Below are 22771 nucleotides of genomic sequence, written 5' to 3'. Positions count from 1 at the left end.
CCCGGCCGATTGATTTGACGCGCGCTCCGAGCCGACCGACCGACCGACCGTACGACCGCATCCGACGACTGGAGCGTTCGGTCGTTTCTCTTTTTTCCTCTCTCTGACTCTCTCTGACTCTCTCTCTCTTCCCAATCGCGCACCACCGTGGCGATCATCGCTGACACCCGCGCGGCTGCACTCGGCGCACTTCGCGGAGAGGCACTCTCGAGATACTCGACGGCGACGGGACGGGGCCCCGCCGCGCGGCACACGGGACGTTTCGCGGGACAATGCCGCGGGAGTAGCGCGGCGGTGTTTCTCCATAACCTAGAGTCGTAAATCGTGCGGAGGTAAGGCAGCCCCCCCCTCCCCCGCCCCCGCTCCCCCCTCGATGCCACACACGCCAGCAGAGGCACGTTTACGCGGACGCCGCGTCGCCGTACCCCCGGTTTATCGCGTGTGCCCCCCCGCGTCTGGTCTTCCCTCGGGGCGCTCCGATAACGCCCGCGTTCCCCGGAGCCGTCGATCGCCCTCCCCCCCCTTTTTGACAAGTCTCTTTGTCCCTTTACACTGCCTCCCCCGAATGACAAGTTCTTTCTTTTTTTTTTTTATTATTATGGCGCGAAAAAAACACGGAGTTCCTAAGGGACGAGCACGTGTGTTCCCCCCCGATCTTCAATTCTTTTTCGACCGTTAGAACGAACGTTCCTGAGGGAAGCGGACTGCGCGATAACGTGATAAAACCATGATAATTTGAGAATATAAATAATAACTTGATTTATTTAATTTATTCAGTCGTGGGTTTCGTCAGTCGAGATTATTAGAACTAGACTAGATTTTTAGAACTTGAATATATCCACCTTGTGTGAAATTGTACAATTTTGTATAAAAGTAATTTGTTTTAACGCGTTTGTTGAATTCATTGCTGACGAAAGGATGAATTATTATTTTTTGATTTTCTTGATGTACATTGATCGTCATGTTGTCATTGTACTGCGCACACACAGATCGTACGACTGTATGATTAGCTTTTTTGTTGAACAACGTTTTATGTCACAGATATGCCGCCGACGAAGAAGGGGGACCTGGATAAGTTAGCGTGGGCATGGGTAGAATCCGTCGGTCCAGACGAGATTGAGAAAACACATTTAGAATCTGCATATAGGATTGGATTAAAGAGCTGCAAGAACTGCAAGTAGGTTGGAAATTTATATTCCACGGGACGAAAGAGAATTTGTGTGAATGTATTATAATACTGTAACGTTTATACCGTAAATATATATTTTTTAATTAAGACGCGTCATCTTGCTGTTTCAGACGTAATTGCACCTATAATCCCCAATGTCTGACAGGTTTAGGAGAAGAAAAGTTTATGAAGTCCCAGCCGGCCGAGGTGGTGACGTTAGAAAGTTCCTTGTCCGAGTTACGCGATCCGACACAGTATGTTGGCTTAAAGAATCTAGGTGCTACTTGCTACGTCAATAGCTTAATCCAAATGTGGTTTCACAACGAAGACATGAGGTATGTATTGATTAAAACTCGAATCTTTCGCGTACACGCGTCGCGTGTTATCTTGATAAATGTAATGCCAACAGGAGAATAATATACAAATGGGATATTACGGAAGATCCGGAGGAGAAGGAGGCGTTGTACCAGTCTAAGAAAGCGGGAATACCCTACCATCCGGTAACCGCGGTCGGCCAATTGCAGTACATTTTCGCAATGATGCACTTCGGCAATCGGAGCCTCCTCGACCCGATCAATCTCGCTATCGCGTTATCCCTGGATACCAGAACGCAACAAGACGCACAGGAATTCTCCAAGCTGCTATTGTGCCATATCGAAGGAAAGCTACAGCAAAACTCAGAGCTGAAGCCGATGCTGCAGAAGCTGACTCAGGGAAAATACAGCTATATCAATCGGTGGGTTTTCTGAAGTGGAACAATGAGAATTTTCCTAAGCGATGATGGTGCTGATGATCTTGACAGATGATAACATGGTAGGACACGTTGCTCGCTACGATGACTGGCGCGACCAACTGATCCGACGGAGAGAGAGATGACTTTTTAGTGGATAATTAGAATTTTGTGTTTGTGACGCAGTTGCTCCACGTGCAGCACCGAGTATCCAACGTCCACCACATTCTACGAGTTGGATCTGCAGCTGGCGGCGACTCTGAAAGAGGCGATCGACAATTATTTGTCGGAGGAACAGCTGACGGGGGCGAACCAATACCACTGTGTTACTTGTAACGATAAGAAGGACGCCAGGCGATTCATACGACTGGAGTCCCTCCCGGAGACTTTGAATATTCAGTTAATGCGCTTTGTATTCCACAGGTGAGTCTTGGGCTTTTATGAATTTTACGATAAACTGCAAGTTTGATCTGTCCGAAATAATGGCGCAGTTATTTACAACAGAGATTCCGGGCAGAAGAAAAAATTGAATTCGTATATTCAGTTTCCCGAAGACCTCGATATGTCGGAATATGTTGGGTGTCAGCCTCAAACTCATCTGTACAGTCTGGTCGCTGTATTGAGCCACAAAGGTCCATCTGCACATTCTGGGCATTATATCGCGAATATATGTAATTCAAGCGGGGAGTGGTATCAATTTAGCGACGATAAAGTTGAAAAAATGCAGAATAAACGAATCGAGGATGGTGTAAATGGTAATTAATTTTTCATCACTCTGTATTTAATAGAAAAAAAATGAGGAAATGTGTGGCTTCTCACATGCGAGAAGACAGAAAGTCAGTTTTTTTCTTTATTTTTGTATATAGATAAATCAATGAAACGTGGACGTGTTCCAAAAGGATTCCTGTCATCCAACACGGCTTATATGTTGGTTTATAAAAAGTTAACTGCAGATTGGCGAACAAATGGCACGAAGAAAGTGAAATTGAAGAAACTTGATACAGAGGTGAATGTTCCCAGTGATACCGTTTCTTCCGAGAAGCTTATAGTTAAAGAAAAATCGGATGAAACTTCGGACGAAACGAAACAGAAACCTGATATTGAAGACGCACCATCAATTCAAGAAGAAAATCCTGAAACGATACCAAAATCGGATTCGGAGAATGTAATAGAAACAGATGAAGATGCGATATCCAAAAAGACTGATATACCTACCACGGATAAGAGTGAAACTGAAAAGACTGTCGCTAGCACAAATGGATGTAAAGACACACACGATTCTACCTTGGAACAATTACAGAATAAAGTTCACTGTTTGAAACAGCCAGTGGTGAAAGTCGTTAAACTTGATTACAAACGACTGAATGGCGATGCGCACAGAGCTATGAGTTGCGGAGAACGTGATTTTTATGAAGAGGTAAGTTTTTTTAGATATAAATTCTTTTTAGATATTCCCTAGATTTTGTTTAACATTTGATTAAACGTATTTTTCTATCTACAGATGGAATTTGAGAATTGGCAAGTAAGTAGCACGATGCGTGAACTTGTCAGACAAGAGAATGTTAAACATGAATTGAGCTTGTTAGCCGCACAACAAGAAAAAGTAAGCAAATATCAATTGTATTACGTAGAAACAATTCTAGAATTATTATATATTTTTTATGCTACATTACTTCCTCCTTTTTCAGCAAAAAGAAATTGAGGATCAGAATTCCAAACGGCAGCTCATAATAGATGTATATAATATAATTCAGTCAACAGTATCTTGGGATAATTATTATTGGATACCAACCGATTGGCTGTCGAAATGGTTGAACGGACATTCCTCTGCAGTCGACGTTCGTCCGATCGACAATTCCAATTTAATGTGCTCGCACTATCGACTCGATCCACTGAAAGTTAGCCGTATGAAATGCGTGCCGGAAGCAGCAGCCCAAATGCTTTACGACAAATATCAAGGAGGTCCACGATTAGATCAGACATTTTTGTGCGAAGTTTGCGTGAAACGACGCTGCAAATTACTGCGTTTCAAGCTAGCGCTCGAACGAGATCACAAAGAAGTCGGGGAGTTAATTCGCACGTTTAAAGAATCGTAAGCTTCTCGTAATTTTTACGTTTGCTATAATACAAAAAAAAAACGTGAAGTAATAGCATCAATGATAATAACCGTGTGACGATATTTCTGACGTTTTAGTCCCGAGACGAGCTATATAATCGGTACCGATTCACTGCGATCGTGGCGAAGATTAGCTATGGAAACGTTCCAAGAGGATGTAGAACAAAAGGTAGACGATTGTCAGGATACTCTGCAGGAGGAGAGCAAGTGTACGGACAAAGACGGCAGCGATTGCCCGAAGGAAGTCGAGGAGAACAAGGAGAATGAGGCTATCATAAACTTCAATGAAGACTTGCTGTGCGAACACAAGTCTCTCAAAACGGCAGACTCCAGTAGAAAAGTGATACCTCAAGAGGCATGGACGATTCTCAAAAAATATTTTCCAGACTCGAAGGAATATCCCCTTGGGTCGCCATCCTGTTCAATTTGCGAGGTAGATTAAATCTCTCTTTCTCATATGTGCGAATAAGTTATTGAAATATTTTTTTTAGTATCTTTCAATTACATCTGTGTATTGTTGATTCTCAGGAGAGGATGGAAAATGCCCAAAGAGCGAAGAAAGACGACAAGATAAAGGCGAAGCAGCAGAAAGACGAGCTCACCGACTTGTACTACGGGAGGAATAGGAATGAAATCTCCAAGTGCGACGATCCCGAGAAATCCTTCTACATCGTTGAGAAGAGCTTCCTGGACGGCTGGCGTTCCTTCATTCGGTGAGCTTAAATTTTATTCATGTCAAATCGGTGGCATCGACGAAAAGCGTCATAATTGCATATTTGAATGAATGTGCATCGTAATAATCTCTCCATTTAGACAATATATTATTTTGTAAAAATTAAGTTTCACGTTTATGAATTAATTTTAATATATAATTCCGGATTTTGACAATTTTATTTTCGAAAAAAGAAATTAATACAAAGTAAATCTCCCGAGATAAGTTACCATTTTATGGTTACAATATGCTGTCGATATCTTACATTTGCAGACGTTACATTGTAATCTTGGCTGTTGGTAACTAACTACGAGTGTTTTTTATACGTTCGTACGTAGCGATGACGCTAGTTGTCTTGAAAATTGCGTGCGTCGACACAATTTTTCAATCGCTTGCCACTATAATCTTTTTTCGACATATTTTTTCTAGTATTAGTAAATAATATACGAGAAGATATTTAATAAAATGGGATGCTTGAGAGAAAGCATGTGTCGTAAATAGAAATTGCTATATGAGATAAAATTGTATCGAGTTAAAATATTTCATTAAATTGTAATTTAACTTGTCTATATAATTATCTACTTACGCTTCTTCTCAAATATTCGGATGCAAAGATAGTACCAAATTTGTGCCAGGTAAAATTAACGAAGAGATGGAGTATTTTTTAATCTTAGATTTTCTAAAATTCTAAGATAAATTTACTATTTTCCAATTTTAACATGTTGATGCGTTTGGAGAATATCTAATGTTTTATTGAGTTACAATTTAAACTGCCCTGTACAATTATTTGCTCGCGTTCTTTCTCAAACGTTCTACATTCGAACGCGAATTTTTGTCTCGACTTTCCTCCTATGATCGCGAAATTTTTGCGAGAAACGCAGTGACGAGCGCTCGATCTCGCGATCTCGTCGACCGTGGTCGAAACCGGTTGTCGTAAACGTTGGAAAGGGAGGGTGAACGGGAAGGGTAGACATATCCGGGATGTATTAACGAGCTTTTCCTAATTATGAGAAAAAACTGGACCGCGCGATTAAGCTGGGCGGCGGTGGCGGGCTCCTTTCTCTCTCTCTCTTTCTCTTTCGCTCTCTCGTCCCTCGCTCGTGTGGCTGCGGGGGAGGGCCAGCATGGGAGAAAACTAATTGAAACCGCTTAACGACCCGCCGGCAAATGATACATCGACCCCGACGAAGGGCCACCGGTGTCTTAATATCGTTTCGCCTTCTTCCACGGTCAAGACCGTAAATGCAATTTGGACTCTCGCTCGATCTTCTTCGAGTTTCTACCTTTCTGATAACCGTCTTTCCCTAATCTACACTTCACTTGGGGAAAACGTCCCACGCACTTCTCAAGTACGCTCCCACCGGGAATGAATATGAGCTATTTTTGTTCTTATTCCGTCCGTTGATCAAAAATATCTGCGAATTTAAAATATCAAGCCGGTAAATACTCCAGATAGATGCACGATGCTTTACAGACCACACAATTTATTATTAATTAAATATATGAACGCAAAGAAGTTAAAAGAGTGACGCCCAGAAAATCCTCTTTTTGAGCAGAAATAGAAAAATATTAAAAAAATATCAGGTTAAAGGTAATTTTTTACTGATTACAAATATATATACTTTTATAACGTTGTTATGATCCGTTTTGGATCAATAAAATAATAAATGTTAATTATTTCAGAATTAAGATCTATTGAAGTCAATTTCGAACTTTATATAGCTGCGCTCAATGTAGTGTTCGAAAATCGAATTCGGTTTAGCGCATACACTCTCTCGCATTGCAGTGCAACGTTCTTTTTTAGGCCAAAAAGTTTCTATTTCTATATTTCTCGGACAATTCTGCGATTTTTTATATAATCAAATTCCAATTTTTGGTTGCAACTGCATTAACCTTTGTAACAGATATTGCATCTTATCATTTTCTGCAACAATTCTTTCTTCAGCTTATCATCAGCAACAGCAGCAATCACTATTGACAAATTATAATAGGCAACTGGAATGTAACTGGAACTTTAATCTCTATACAATATTTTGAAAACTTGATGTCGTAATGTAATAGTTTATTTGCAAATAATGATCTACTTAAAAAATTTAACCTTTCCAATGGTATTGGTCTTGTTCAGTTCAAAATTTTTTTTATCAAAAAGGCGATTTTTAAGGACCATTTTGGACATCACTCTTTCTTCCGGTTATAACCAGATGTCAGATTTCTTTGCTGTGGCTCTTCGTCTTTTTTTTTTTATCGCGAAACGAGAATTAGAGGAACATCCTCGCTTTTATCGGACGCGTCCTTTTTCAAACAAAAGAGATTTTTTCTCTAAATATTTCAGAGGAGTATTAGTAGATTTTGCGGCGCGACTCTGCCCGAATATGATCTCGTAAATACGGGAGATCCTTCCGACAGTGAAAAAAAGTCTTTTAACATCCAGAACGGTATTATCCGTGCATGCCCTCCCTTATTATACATTCTCTCGCGCGGCGCGACACGTTGGGCTGGACACTTCGGATTGACAGATTCAAATTCGCCGGGGCTTAAATCTCGTGGATTCAACGGTGTGCAAGCTAAACCGGGATCAACCCTTCTCGCGGATTACACGTTTGTCGTGTCACGCGCGATTTCGGTATATACACGGTATACGCGAAGGGGTATGAAAACCACGAAATAAGTGGTCGGGTTCCCGTATTAAACAAGCAGTTACACGTGTAAGAAGGAGGATATACTGTAACGTTCTTCTCTCTTCGTGCTATGTAGATGAATACAGATTAATTATACGTTTCTACGTGATAAATTTTCAACAGTGTCTTGGAAAATAATTCAATCTGGCGTTCATAGAGTTAAAAAGTCCGTTCTATCCAATTTTGATTTGGAGAGACTGCACGTACAGAAAAACTTTATAATTCGCTACTTTGTCCCCATTCCTTGAGATTGCGAGTGTCCATGATCCATTATCGAGAATTTGCTATTAACCGAGGGAGAGAAAATGTGAAAAATATTTTTCCGGACCGCTGGCATTGTCTTCGACCGACTCCTTTGTGACGTCGGTGATTAATTTTTCAGCAGGTCGGGCATGCCGCCCCTTTTTTGCGCCACCACTGCCAGTATAATCGTTCTTTGTATTTTTCGAACAAAACTCCATAGTTCGTTGCTTCCATTACACATAGTTATATTATATAGTGCATAGTATACTTTTTGCAATACCTGAAATATAAAATTACTCATCATATACATATATATCTTGTATATTAAATTTTCTATATTTATACTAGGTATTCTAGAGTTACGTGCACATGAAAGCATATGCATTTTTATTTCTTTCATTGCGCATTATATCAGTTTGAGTAATTTCAAATAACAGTTTTGTTTATTTAAAAGCATAGAGAAGCAATTTTTCGACAAGTAGGTAATCTTTCGCTCAAAGATATAAAAATTAACATTATTAGTAACTAAGTTTATATAATTTTATTTCGAAAGTTTACTCGAATTGTACCATGACTACCATGTACGACGTGTAAATCGAGTATTTTCTTACTTTTGATCGATATCTGTCCACTTTCGGAAGGCATAGACATTATCTCATTTCATTTCTCACGATAAGCAATCGTTTGCTTCCTCCACTACCTCTTTTATCGATAATTAGGTAAGACTCGCTAATCGGGCGCGTTGGAAACCTCCGCGGCCTTAGGAGAACAAATGGTGGCGAGAATTGCAATCCGTTTAACTAGCTTCAAACAAAGTCCCCCGCCAATCCGTCAACGTCGCTCGGATGGATCTTCGAAAGGATTAGGATTTGCATAAACGATCATTCAACTTCCACTTGACGCCACTCATTCTTTCTTTTGGCGCGTGGATATTCCCCGCGACATTGGCGATTTTAAAAACCTACACTTCGTAAATGAGCCGTGAGATGGGAACTGTTGATTATAATATTATTAATTTTTCATTCGAGAAATGCACTTTCTATACTCTCTTCGATATATCGGGCATAAAGATATAATTAATTACGAAACAATAAATAGACACAGTAGTATAGCGAGATATTTAATTCTATATCCACGAAGTTTATAAGTATTATACAAAGCCTGCTATGAATTTGCTGCATTTTTAATGACATAATACAACTATTTTGAATTCAAATTATGATTACGAATATTAAAATCATTCATTTTTCAAATGTATCAGATATTTACGATAAATTATTCTATATATATGTATAATTTTATTCGTGAAAGATCGATTAATTTTCCGTTCTTCTGACAAAACGCACGAGTACGATGCTTATTGCACCTGAATGCAAGCTTTCTCGTGATGTCGGCGCCCATCGGGCCGCCACGCGTCCCCAACCTGACTTTCGCACTTCGGTAAATAATTATTAATGATCATGCTCGGGGAAAATGTGACCGCGATCTTGTTGACACCGCATTGTAACACCGCGGACAATAGTGCCGTCGTCGTCGATGGGTCTCGAAAGCGTGCGCCGCGCGAGGCTGACGCAGAAAGGAGAAGGTGGAGGTGGAGGAGAAAGGTGGTCGGGGAAGGGCAGAGGCCATAATTAATAACTGGGAATTGATTAAGGTGCCAGATAAGTCCATGGAGCCGGTAGCTTGTGTCTCTCGTCTCTCCTCGTCCTTCTCGCGCTCCCTACCTCGGCTGTCTCTCGCGCGACGCGCGCGTTACGATATGATTAATAATTTCAAGATAACGCCGTCGTCCCCGCAGAGTCCCTAACATCGTCGTCGTCGTCCCTCCGCGAAGGACCGATTTGCGGCCCCACTTACGGTCTCATAAATGACTAATTATTCTCGCCGTCCTTCGTCCAGCTCGCCATCGGTGGCCATTTACGCCGGCTAGGCTTGTCTGGCGCTCGAACGCAAATCTTCCGCGCGCACAAATCCACTCAAAGACTCAATTTTCTCCCCGAGAAGAGTACGCGACGTGTTTTTTTTTGTTTTTTGTTATTTTTTTGCGCTCTCGTTCATCGGTCGACGACAATCGGCTGATTCGGTCTCACGGAAAAGCGCGCGTCGCGTCTGCCGCTATTTTCGATAACTCGATGCGGCCCGACGCATGGGTTTCCCTTTCCTCTCCAACGAGGGGTGAAACGCCGAAGAAATTCCGACTATTTTGCGTACATTTGGCAGGAGGGTGCCGCTGCTTCTCCGAGGCGAACGCAGCGGAAAGAGAGGAGCGCAGCGCACGACGGGCGGGGGGGGGGGGATGGACGGGTGTTCGCGGAAGGAAAACTATAAATCATTCGACGAAACGAGCCACGTTAGAAAAAGAGGGGTGAGTCTTGGTATTGGAGCAAGGGTGGCTCGTAGTCGTCGTGCATCGACTCGCGAAATCCAACTACCCTTAAATAAATTGATTCATTGCGAGAGACCTCCGCGCGCCGCGTTACCACCATAAACTCGAGCCTGTCCTGAGCCTTTCTTCCCTGCTCCCTCGTCCTTTTGATATCTCGCTAATTTTCGAGAAATGAAGTCTAGTAGGACCCTTGGAAATTGATCCCGGTTGGGAAATTGCGCGATCGTCACATTACGTTCGATTTCTTCGAGCGAGTCTTCCAACATATGTTGAAATCGGCGTGTCGCACGCGAATATTCTCGGCTTATATTTAGGCAAATTTTTTTCACACGACACGGATGTAACGATAAACGATGTTTTAATCGATCTGTATTATTTTCGTCGATAATTGGATTCGTAAATTCGCGAACGCACGCTCGGCGCATGGAAGGAATTCTTTCGGAATCAGGATGTGTCCTCCCTCTCTCTTTCTCTTTCTCCACCTCTATTCCTCATTCTCCCGGGGGTGGCCAGTGTCTCGGGGGCGGTCATATATCATCCACCCTTGGGGGTGGCCGCGGGGGTAGAAGCAAAAAATCTTACCGAGCAAAAACTATCATCAGTGCTCGGTAAAGCGAGCTGAACGTTTCGCCCGCCTCTCTCTCTCTTTCTCTTTCCCTTTCCCTTCCTTCTTCTTTCCTCGTCATATTCTCTTCATCTAAGGTCTGCGTGTCGCTATTCTACGTACGTTTCCTCCGCAGTTTTCTATACAAATATAGTTAACAGTAGGTTTATATAGAAATTTTATGCAATTTGATGCACTTTCATGTTTCTAAGTTACGCTTTTATTGGTACGGAATCTTATGGCATTTGTCTAAAGTTTGAGATGTATATTCTATGACTTGGTATCACTAGTTTGAAAAATGTATCAACAATAGGAAGTAAAACAATGTTGTTATCCTTTCTGTTGAAAATCGCGGATCACAAGGATGTTAAAAGCTCAAAGTGTCTTTTAATCACTACAGCATTATTGAAATATAGGATTATTTTATACAAACCGTTGCTGTGTCTTGAACCTTTGGCAGAGTAATTGCTTTGAATATCTTTTATAATTACTCTTCTAACTACAAGAACTGTTTTAACGACGTTCCATACATTTTCTATTCATAATTTCGTCGCTTTTCTTTTTCTTCATTAGCGTCTCGACGGCCTCGTCTGCATGTTGCCTCGCGTATCTTTAATTATCGACTGCCTACCTGCTACACAGACTCCGAATCGTCAATTTTTAGAACGATCGTGACTTTATTCGGGAAGGGAAGAGGGGAATATCAGGGAGAGCACGTTCATATTGCCGATTGTTCTCTCTCCGCAACGGTGCCAATGTAAATAGACGGGAGCGACCAAGCATGGCGGGTGGCTGCGTTTTTCGTGGTGTATCGCGGTAGCCCAGTGGTCACGCCTGGCTAGCAACCTACGCGTGTTGTTCTCCGATCGGGAACGCTTGATCGGTATTGAGAGATCCGGCAAAAAAACAAGCTTAGCCGCCTTGCAACCAAGCAGCAGTGCCCCGCGCAAGTGTAATGTGTTCAGGAAACGGCCATGCAGCGGACGCGCGTTATAGCGTATTGTAACGTATCGTAAAGCAGACGCATTACGTTATAACTGGCCTATAGAGTTATCAACGACGGGTTTCCTTCGCTGTTGACTTCGCCTTATCGTCGAACTTCCTATTACCCGGACTTTGTTAGAGAAAATTCACGTTTGTAGGAACGAATTGAATTGCAAACATTTCTTTTATACTCTCCTATACCTATTAATTCATCTGCTTATCTTCGTGAAACAAATTAAGCACGATGCACTCCGCACAATCGATAGATTCCTACTTCTTGATTGTTGCGAATTAGATCGGAGTCTTTGTTCAGTTATCTTTCACTCTAACATTCCACAATCCTTAAAATCTTCCAATCTTCACCCCTCAGTCGGTGAAAGCGATGAATTATTATTTACAGCTACTTCAGCGATAGCGATTTTTGATGATCGATTACCACGGCCTGACTTTTTGCTCGCTCTTTACTTTCCACCAATTAAACACGTTGCATATCTTTTCGCCTCTCGATAATAATGTACCCCGCGTAGCGAGGCCTGGCCGTGGACAACCAGAAGCGGAGCATCCTCCACGGACCCCCTTTTTATTACATCGGCGAAAGCCTCCGGTCGGTCTTCTTGTTTGCTCAGAGGGGGAGAGGATCTTCGGTCGCGCGGGATAGTCCTCGCGCGGGGCAGGGGGGAGGGAAGGGAAACAGCGTGGAGAAGAAGAAGCAGGAGGTGGAGGAGGAGGACGGTCTGAAGTTACACCGGCGGTAGTCCTGTTGACCGACGGACTGCGGGCAGGATGTCGATTATCGACGGTTTTTGCCGTGATTCCCCTTTTTCGAGCCGAGCGCATAATTAGCTTTCGTTATTCTAGCGCGCACCGCCGCGCCGTGCTATGCTGCGCTGCGCCGCGCCGCGCCGCGGCCGTGCCGTGCCGAACCGAGCCGAGCTGAGCTGAGCGCGCGGCCGGCCGGCTTCCGCCCGCTGACAACGATCGAAGACTCCTTGCTCGCATTATGCTCGCCGCGATCTTCCTCCTTTGCCCGGCCATTGTCCCTCTTTCTCTCTCCCTCCCTCCCTCTCTCTCTCTTTCTCTCTCACCTTTCGCATTCTCGCTCTTCGCGGTATTATGCCGCCGCGCCGCTCGCCTCTTTCGGTCTCGGGCGATTTCAGCGGTCGCGCGGCACTGACTCCGGATCACTTAACGAAGGCTCAAGCATTTCCTCCGGTGATCGGACAGCCTGGAGTCGTGATGATGATGATGCGCTTTTCTCTTTCCGGGAATCGCGAGAGAGGAAGAATCATGTAAAACGGTAGGATCTGGATGATCCTTTTTTTTTTAAATGTTTTTAATCTGACACTGATATTTCCGCATTGGAAAACTGCCATCTTATTTAAATTCACCGTTTTCTAAATAATTGAGAAAATAATGTTCCCCCTTACTAGGTCGGGAGTATCATCGCGTTACTTTCGACTTTGAAACCATGACTTCCAAAAATGCTATTTTTCTTTCCTACTTTCCAAGCCGATAGCTCACGGAATGCGAATTGACTGTACAATTCCCGTACCGTTGTAACGAAGCCTCGTTACAAAGCGAAATTTGTAAATACTTTAGCGATAGAGGAGAGGCGAAGATCGCGGTTCTTCATGCCGCGGGCGCGTCGCGAACTTGGTCGGAATGCCCCCTGCATTAAATCGCTATACGACCTCTTGGACATACGTCGAAGTCATAGCTAGCTAGCTTTTGCAATAACTCGCGAGCCGCTGGTTCTTTTTGTCGCGTTTATGTTTTAGAAACGAAGCTCGGTACACAGTTAGGCGTCATCGTCGATCAATCGCGAGCGAAATACGAACGTGCCTACGATACACGTTCGTCTTTTCATGCATTAAGTATCGCTCGGTTATATCTCCGATCGTAAATCGACACTGTGAAAAGAAAGTTATTAATAGTTATTAATAGTTAGCCTACTTAGGGTCTTCTAGGTAGAAAATTCGAACGTTACTTGTACAAGATATATAGAATACAAATTTTCACGCTCTTTTTTTAATATATATATTTTTTTTCCTTTTGCTTCTCTCGCTTTTATTCGTGCGAATTATTATATTTTCCTTGAAATCGATATTTACGTGTGCGCGACCGCCGGAAATTTTAAGTCTGCCTCGCATCTGACGGAGGATATTCGGCGACGGGAAAGTCCGTTGATGTACATCAACGGTTTGTCTCGTCGTGTCGGTTCGTTTCTCATGATCAGCGCGGACATACGCGGGCTCGCACAACGTTGTTCTCTTATTTTCCCCGAGTGTGTCCCGCAGTAACCGGGCAGCAACATTGTTTTTCTCTTGCTTCTGCCCTTCTTCCCCCCTTGCACTCCTCGCTTCTCCTGCTCTTTCGCCATCTATCTGACGACTGGCTTTTGGGATTCCTTTTTTAATACTCGGACACACCGAGGACCTTTTACCACGGACACGTAGGGGCCCTCTTGTAATGACCGCAACGCTCCAATGCACTCGGCGTCCGGAGCTGCATAACCGGATGCTGCAGAGCGGACGCGTAGGATGCATCTTGCAGAAGCGTATATCCATCTATCGTTCGCTGAATCTCGTTGACATTTCATTCTCGTTTTTTTCATTGCTAGCACAAAGATTGGAAATATATTTGTCGTGTTTTTCGTTAAAAATAATGAATATAACAAATAAACGAATCTAAAACTATACGTGTAAAATTACGTCGATGTAATGATCGCATCGAAATGTAAATTGTACGTAATCTTGATTTTACAATTTCGATTATTTCTCTACGGTTATAAGTTACGATTTTATTCATCTCAATATTTTCTCGCGAAATGTGACAATTGATATTTGATAGTGGTAATATCTGTTCCTTTCTTCGACTGATGTATGTGAAAATTCATAAGCGTTTGTCCCGATCCATTAGTTCGCCTCTCCCGCGAACGCGGCCAATAATTCGTTGACAAGAGCGGTAATCTCTCCGGGAGAGATCGAGAATCATCTAGTCAAATACTGACGGGAGGAGCGCTAAATCAGGGAAAACCTAGGGACACTCGTTTTGGGTCTCGGGGTTGCCCGGAAGACAAATGTCAGCGGAACGTGCGGGGCGGCTTGGCTCTCTCGGCCTCTCTTATGCGTGGAGATGCACGGTCTGCGGCGGTAAATCAAGGGTGGTGATATTAAAAGGCCGCTTATACGCGAAAACATAAGATTTATTTCTGCTGGAGAGGAATGCGCGCGCGAGAAGGAGCGGGATAAAGGCGGTTCGTTTCGTCGAACGAGCGTGAGTGCGCGAGGAGCGAAAGGAAGGCCAGACGAGAGAAAGACGGATTATATCGGAACGAATTTTTCTTGGCCCGTATACGTACGTGCGCGAATAGAAAGACGAGAGTAGAATCCGGGCAAGATAAAGCTACGTACGCATCCATGAACGAATGACAACGCCTGTCATCGAGTTTGGGCCAATATTGCAATGCGAGGGACAGAGAAAAGAATGAAACAGAATGTATAAGTAAATATAAATCGTATAAAATGTAAGAATAAATATAACTCGCAAAAGAATGCGACATTTATATGTAATTGATTTTTTAAAATACTTGTTTCTCGATTCTAAGCCCGGTCGTATAATATTTGTTGTAATATTATGTGCAATACATATTTTGCATAATTTTTTTAATAGAATTATAGTATATACAATATTATAAAGTATAGGAAGAAGAATCGCCGTCGATATTTAATTACATTAATGAATTCGTGTCGATGCTTCTCAGTTTCATCAACATTTCAGCACATTTTCTCCTTGCATTATTATAATCCGGTTCTCAGATTGTATCCGTGTAATGATTCATTTTCTTTTGCAAGGACTGGCCCAGTACCGGCGCGAGATTCGGTCGTCTCGGTTGATTAAGGCCATCCACAATGATGCTGTCACTAGGTTCGTTCGTGCATAGAACAGGATATTATGCACCGGTATCGAACAATATAAGTTGCCGACCACAATGACTCGGCTCGACTGTTTTTCCCCTGTCGAACGATCCGTAACTCGTTCGTTCGGACCTTGCCGCCGCTGTATGAACGCCTTCGTTAATTCTTTCGCTACCGAAGTCTCTCGACTAACAATTCACCATGACTGTTCTCTGTATGTCAGGAGCAGTTATAATTGCTCAACTATAACTGACATTCCTGGGCCTCGCCGAGCTCGCACGTTTTTGTTCGTAGTTCTCTGTTCTCGAGGTTTTTTTTTCTTGTATATAAGCGAAGATATATGATTCAAGCTTCTTAGAAATACGTCACCTTGATCCATTGCCAAAGATGCGATTTTTTTCCCGAACGTTTTCGTTTGCGGACACGTTACGTGTGCCCGATTGCATCCCTACGTCCGCGTCGTCCAAAGGCAGGAAAGTCCGGCAACCGAGAGAATCCTGTTTTCCTCCTCCATCTCCGCGATCTCCGGGGAGCAATAATCGTTGCGGGGCGGAAAAATTTCGCGACAGAAGTTAAACAAAGCCTCGAAGCAGAAATAAAAAAGCGGGGACGCGGGCGAGAGAGAACAGGGAAGAGAGAGACGGAGAAACGGAGGGACATAGTAGAAACCGGGGGGTGTCCCGGCTACGACCGTAATAAGGGTGACCACCTCCCTCCGCGGCTCCATTCGCTCCTGCCGCGCGGCGTTCCTCTGTTCTACTGTTTGAACAAGGCTCATAATTAATACGCGCATTCGCTTCTGGAAAACGCGGCGCTCGGGGTGTGCCCGGGGTACGCGGGGAAAGGGACATTTTTAAACTACGGCTTCGGATAGTCGCCTTTCCGCAAAGCGCGTCGATACCTCCGTCGAGTTCTCCGTTGGGCTGCTCCGATGTATATCTCTGATATTTTTCATCTCGTTTTAAGGTTTCCTTTTGTGGAGCGTATCGCGAATCCAGGATATCGTTCTCTGGATTTTTGACGGTAAATTCGTTGCTCGGATTTAGATTTATCCTGAAATATATATGGAAACAAGAGATTCTTAAAGATATATTTTTTGTAAATATTCTATAATTATTAATAGGATTTTTAATCTGTAGTTTTGATCAAATATATATACTTTCTTCTTTAGATTAAACTATTTGCGGTATCTGAATTAAATGTTTCATAATTATTCTTCAATTGATCTGATCTTTAAGACCGGATTCGTGGAGTAATAAAATTAGCTCGCAATTTTTTAATCGAATCACGTTTGATTTGTCCCTAGATTTTTTCTCGCATCACGTGTCGTGACGCGCAAATTCAAAAAGATTTCCGTCTATTCCCCGTGGTAGAGTCGCATGACAGCGTACCTGGCTCGCTTCGCGAGAGATATCCGTCTTTAAGAGCATTATCTGGATGGTCGTCGGCTAGGGGGATGGCAAAAACCATCCGCCCCCTTGTGGTATGTGAAAAATGATGCACAACCCCGTCCCCTAAACATCACCTCCGGAAAGTCCCGAAGGAAACGTTCGCCGTCGTCGTTCTCGTTGTCGTCTTTCTGGTTCGTAATCCGTGAGATCGTGTCACGGACGGGCTCGCATTATCGAGAACATTTAACTCGCTCGCAACTACGTAGCTACAGAAACTTTGAAATTTTTCAAGTGGATCTCGTCATACGAATAACAGAACCCACAGAAGCACGAAAATTTTTCCATAATAATTACACTAGATATAGTATTGCAAATAAATTGTAATCTGTATTAGTTAAATAGGATTAAAGATGTGGATTATAATCGGATATATACGGATAAGGACGTTTAACAATTATAAAAATAATATTAGTTCAAAAAATTGTTACAAATTTATAAAATAGATCTTGAAGAGCTTATACATTATTTTATTCACACGATGCGCCTAAATAATTCGCGATGTTGACGATGTCATTCCTGATTTAATAAGTTTATACTTAACGTTCTCGTGTATATTTCTTGATTCCAGATACGCAGAGATCTATTCGAGAACGCCACCGGCAAGCATCCAGAACGCGTCGCTCCTTTGCGAGGACCATAAGGGATTCCTGCATACGCCCAGAATTAACAACGAACTGTAAGTACCCGTTGTGTATACCTTCCAAAAAACATTTGTTTGAAATACATGTTGCACGCCTCGTTACACACACGCGCGCGCGAAGCCTGCGGAGGGGAATCGTATTTCGAGAGGGAAATAAAGTCAATCGCTTGAGGGACACGGAGAGTGGCTCTCCGTGGTTTCGGGAGCATTTTTCCTTGACGGGAATTTCTCGAAGGACACTATATTATAAAGCGAAAGTGCGTGACCTCCTGGCACGCCTTTCTCTCCTTCTTCGTGCCTCTCCGTTCTCGTTCCTCGGCCCCTGTGACGTGATGGATACGCGAAAATGTCACTCGCACGCCCCCGGGGCCAACGCGCCATCCAACATCCCCCGACCATTATGCTAAACCATTGTCCACTATCTGCCTAAGATAGCCGGCGGCTTAAGTCGTCCGCTTTTCCATCCACCGTCTCAGCGAGACCGTTAAAAAATCATTTTTGCCATCTTGTCCCTTTTCTCCCCTTCCTCCCGCGATGGCGATTCTCGTATCTGTCGGGAGTATCTGTCGCGAATATTCACTGATTTCTTCCGTGAATTATCAGTTTATCACGTTACGGTTACGTTATGCTTGAAAATGCGATTGACATAAATATGACGTACCGTGTTCCGTCGAAGTGACAAAGAGTAGATTACTCAAAATTTTTCGCAGTACATCTCTTGATTTCTACCAGACGCTACTAGTTTATCCTACATTTAGTTCTTATGTTTTTAACACTTAGTAATACTTAGCCATGTCTATATCATTTTTATGTATCGAGAATATAAGATTACGTCGACGGATTATTCGGGTTGAAGACGATGCGATAAAAACGCGTGCCAGAGAGAGGGGAAATTCGTGAAACGCTGCGTAGTCTGGCGTAGTATATATTTTTTCTACTTCGATTTCTCCCCTCTCTTCTCCTCCTTTCATCGTCTCTCCTCGATGCATCCACCATTATTCGGGCGTTAGGCAAATACACAGGAGAGACGACAAGCTCGTCCGCGCGTTTTTGCCCCCGTGAAAATTCAAATGAGACCGCGCGGCATATTGCGCTGAATCGAAATTAATGTCGCGCAACTAATTATCGGTCGAGTCATCATCGTTTCGTGCCGTTCGGGGCTTCTCTTTCGTTTTCGTATTGCGCGAGTCGCGTCGCTGTATAATTGTCCATCGTCCTGCCGAGGGACAAACGATCGCGCCAAATTACCGTCTATATTGCGCGGCTCCGGCCCGGCCGTCTTAATCGCGCTTGATTGATCGATCATTGATACATATCTCGCATGGTATATTTTTTTATCGATCACTGTGAGATGTAAATTGCGAAGAGTAATAGCGAATAAGTTTAGAACCGCTAAAGTGCTTTTTTACATCGTTGCGCAGTTTATTCGTGATTAATGTTTACGATTATATAAATTTTACCAGATCAATTAATAATAACTCTTGCGATATCGTATATAATCTCGGCACTGCTCCAAGGATAGACAGTTTCGAAATTATGGATATTAATAGCGCAGCAGTTCGCGAAATATTATTGATTGCGTACTAACGCGAGATTCTCTCGCGATACGAGGTTCAGGAACCATGCCAGGATCGAGCGAACAATTGCAAGGGCAAAAAGCTGGAGCCGTGGCACAGCAAGAAATTTCTAATTTGCGGTATAATTAAGGGAGACGATGCAAAAAGCATTACGGATTCTACGGCGTTGTCGGAAAATCGCAAATTCCATCTTGCAAATACGTCTCTCGTCCAATCGTGCTTTCTCTCTCTTTCTGCCTCCCGCGCCTCTCTCTCTCTCTCTCTTTCTCTATGTATATATGTGTGTGTATATATATATGTATATGTATACAGTGGATTAAAAAAATATTTGCACACCCAGTTTCATTATTACGAATTGTGCCCATAAGTAACTTATTGCATATACTGTATGTTCTTCGTTTCGTACTTTTAGGTATTATTTCTTCGAATAAAATTATTGTAAGAAAACTGGATGTGCAAATACTATTTTGTTCCACTGTATATATCTCTTCCTCTCTCTTTCTTCCCTCGCGGTGTGTTTCTACGAATATTTCGTTATAAAATTTCTCTGTGCAAGTTTGCCTCTTGATTAGAATTACAGCGGAACATTATTTAATTGTTACAGATACAGTATAGTAACTGCGGAAGAATGGTCGAAGCTCATGCAATTCTACGAGGCCGACTATCCTATTATCATAAAGAAGATTGCGGATGACTATCAGACGAATCCCGGTGAGTACAAGTTCTTTTGTAGTACAAGAAATAAAATATTGCGATGGATTGTTTGCGATGTAGACCGTAAGTTGGTTTCAGCCGCGATACTTTTAAATATCACGATTTACCGCTACATAGATTTACTTTTTTTTTTCACTTCGTGGCACTTTATTGTTGAACGATGACTCCAACGCACGTGCGTCGGAGATATTCGCCGATAATAACCATGATATAAAAGTTGCGCTCGGTTCGGATCGCGTTTCAGCGATATATCTTATACAGATAAGCGGAGAACCGTACGTGTGTGTCGCTACCATGAGCTTCCTACTCCGCCTCTTTCCCAACCTAACCCAAGGAATAATGCCAGAAGACATTAGCCGCCGATTTACATAAAACCCCCTCCCCTCCGCGTTCCCGTCTTCTCAGTTGGCTTCTCTTCTCCAGGCCCCAAAGTGTCTCATTATAATTAAGAAGTATCCTGAAAATTAACTGGCAGAAAAAGCAGCGCCACGCCGCGCCGGGGATACGGCGGGTGAGACGACCGCAAATGGCCCTCTCAAAAGTTTCTCACCCTCTCCCCACCCCCGTTTCACGCAACGTGCCGTCCTCGGAATGTTTACTTCTTCGACGTCTTTGTTTCGTCGATTGTGCGCGATCTGCTTTTCTTTTAATTGATTCTACAAATTTCATAAATTCTAGGAATCCCACAATCTCTGTAGAAAGTACAATTATTCACGCAAACTCGATACGGATGGTCGGAATGAAGAATGGAGCGCGTACGCGCGTATGCTCTGAGGGGGCGATCGAGATTCATTCAAGTTCTTCGGGCACGTGTCGCGGCGCTTCCTTGGACGAGAGCGATCCTTGTCGGCCGTCTGGCAGGCAAATTGGGTTCCGACGGTAACACCCGGGGGACCGGTGATGCGAGAAGGAGTACGACGCTCAACGTCCTGCCTCGTGCTAGCCGCCGAAGCCCGCGCCGGCGTTTATCGTGTGCGCGAGGAACCGGGGATCTCTAAACATCCCATTGTCTTGTCCGTCTTTCGGTCGCGAGTGCGCCACCTTTTTTTTCCGGGGCATTTGTCAAGACGCTCCTCGGGTTCCTTTAGAGCGACGGGAAGCTATACGCGGCCGCCGCTGCCTTCGCCGTCGTTGCCGCCGACGGCAACATCTGAATTGCAAAGACCTCGCCTCTCGTTGACGGCGAATCGAATGGCCCCGGTATCACCGGTCGGGACACCGACAAGTCCGCCGACTAAATGGAGATGTTTAGATCGAGTTAAAACGACGATTTTTGTGGGTGTACAAATGTCGAGATAATCGAGCTAATATGTATTCTCGTTACGCATTTAGCACTAACGGTTACTTGAGCATTAGTGTAAACGTAGAAGAAAAATTGAATGTTAAAAAAAGGTTTCTAAACATTTTTGAATACATCTCTTATATTACATTTATTACATGTCTATTTTCGCAAGTGTATCCTTAGCGTTCTTACCGAATTATCTTCACTGCTCGATGTCGATGATATTCGAGAACGCGAAGCGAGGAGGAATTGCGGACACAAACGGGCGACTTAGCTTATTTTGAGGACGCGCTTTGCGGACAGGAAGGGCCTCGGGGTGGGCGCGGAAGGGAGAGGGACGGATTGCCAAGCGCAAAAAATGGGGGGTTGCTTTTGGTGACTGATACGGCCCTGACTAACGAGTCCTAGCCGGTTGTGCTACTCTTAAAGCCTCCAAGGATCTCCCCTTTTCTCGCTCTCTTTCTCCCCCTTCTGTCCACTGTCTCCCTCGATCGTGGAAGCACATTAGGCACCGTCCAACCTCGTATCAATCACCCGGTTACCCCCGATACCCCCGTCGCCAGACCACCCGCTCGCCAGTTGACAGAACCGGAGGTGACGCGATTGAATACCACCCTCTACGCCTCGTTGCTCCTCCGACCAGCTCGATGACGACGGCGATGCTGGAAAACCTAAGCGGAGGGAAAGAAATGTTGCCTCGTAGCTCGTTTGTTAATGCCTCGGGCCACAACTTGATGTGAGACGTCTTAATCGTTGGTTGGACCCCAAGAATTCTACGTAATCAAAGCTAATAATCTGCGAGATGTTTAAACAAATCAAACAGTGCATCAATTAATGTACGATAGAATTAATTCCGTGATTTATAAAGTCTGCTTTAAATCTGGTGAAACGAATCTTATGAATCTCCGTTCTTGTTTTGGACTTTTCAATTGAAACTCGAATTTATTATACCGCGTATCTTTTCTAATTCAATCTGTAAAATAGATTTTTATTTTTACTTTTCGATAATATACATACACACAATTATTATATATATGTATATAAAAATACTCTTCAACAATTTGGAAGAAAGTATGAAATTTCAAAGAAAGAGATTTCTTTCTGAATCGCGCGTCGATAATTATGTAAATCGCGTCTCGCGCGTCAATCTTCCGGAAGGCCGCCTTATACGCCAGATCGAAGTTGATTCTAGAAACGCGAGCGGCGTGTTGCCGCTCGCCGTTTCGTTTCTTCGAAACGTCGCTCGTAAATATCGCTTAGGCGCCAGGCGGCACCACAAATCAGACGTGTTCATGGCGAAGGTATACGGCACTGGTTGTATCGCAAAACCGATGAGGAACGAGTGAGCAAGACCAAGAAAACCGTGCACGCGGGCAGACAGACGGGGGCAGAAACCGGCGCGGCATGGCGGCGGTGGTGGTGGCGGCGACGTCGGTGGCGGGTAGGAGAGAGACCGGCCTCGAATTAATATTCGGACGGCGATTTAGATTTAGAACACGAATTTGCTGATTAGTTCCCTCCCCGAGAAATGCGGTCGCCTACGTTGCAGCGGACCGTCCGTCCTTCCAT

The 22771-nt window shown here is 43.7% G+C and overlaps 1 protein-coding gene across 7 annotated transcripts in view; it reads left to right on the top strand.

Moving 5' to 3' along the window:
* The first annotated feature begins 190 nt into the window (after positions 1-190).
* LOC139822680 (ubiquitin carboxyl-terminal hydrolase 48) overlaps positions 191-22771 on the top strand; it is a 52047-nt gene continuing 29466 nt past the window's right edge. For 5 of the 7 annotated variants that reach the window (XR_011734576.1, XM_071794624.1, XM_071794627.1 and 2 more), the window contains exons 1-13: positions 191-332; positions 1042-1177; positions 1300-1503; positions 1578-1904; positions 2085-2321; positions 2403-2653; positions 2765-3315; positions 3400-3501; positions 3587-3990; positions 4093-4447; positions 4543-4727; positions 17558-17665; positions 19811-19917. Coding sequence is in view for 6 of the 7 variants with exons in the window: in XM_071794624.1 (XP_071650725.1) it covers positions 1044-1177; positions 1300-1503; positions 1578-1904; positions 2085-2321; positions 2403-2653; positions 2765-3315; positions 3400-3501; positions 3587-3990; positions 4093-4447; positions 4543-4727; positions 17558-17665; positions 19811-19917 (2965 nt within the window). In the remaining variant the exon portion in view is untranslated. Of the gene's footprint in view, positions 333-557; positions 717-1041; positions 1178-1299; positions 1504-1577; positions 1982-2084; positions 2322-2402; positions 2654-2764; positions 3316-3399; positions 3502-3586; positions 3991-4092; positions 4448-4542; positions 4728-17557; positions 17666-19810; positions 19918-22771 lie in introns of those variants that run through there. The other 2 variants (XM_071794625.1, XM_071794630.1) reach the window with 2 other exon arrangements.

The sequence above is a fragment of the Temnothorax longispinosus genome, chromosome 12 (genome assembly GCF_030848805.1).
Source record: "Temnothorax longispinosus isolate EJ_2023e chromosome 12, Tlon_JGU_v1, whole genome shotgun sequence".
Classification (NCBI taxonomy): Eukaryota; Metazoa; Arthropoda; class Insecta; order Hymenoptera; family Formicidae; genus Temnothorax; species Temnothorax longispinosus.
Note: the sequence above shows the minus strand (reverse complement) of the source record. Positions and strands in the feature narration are given on the sequence as shown.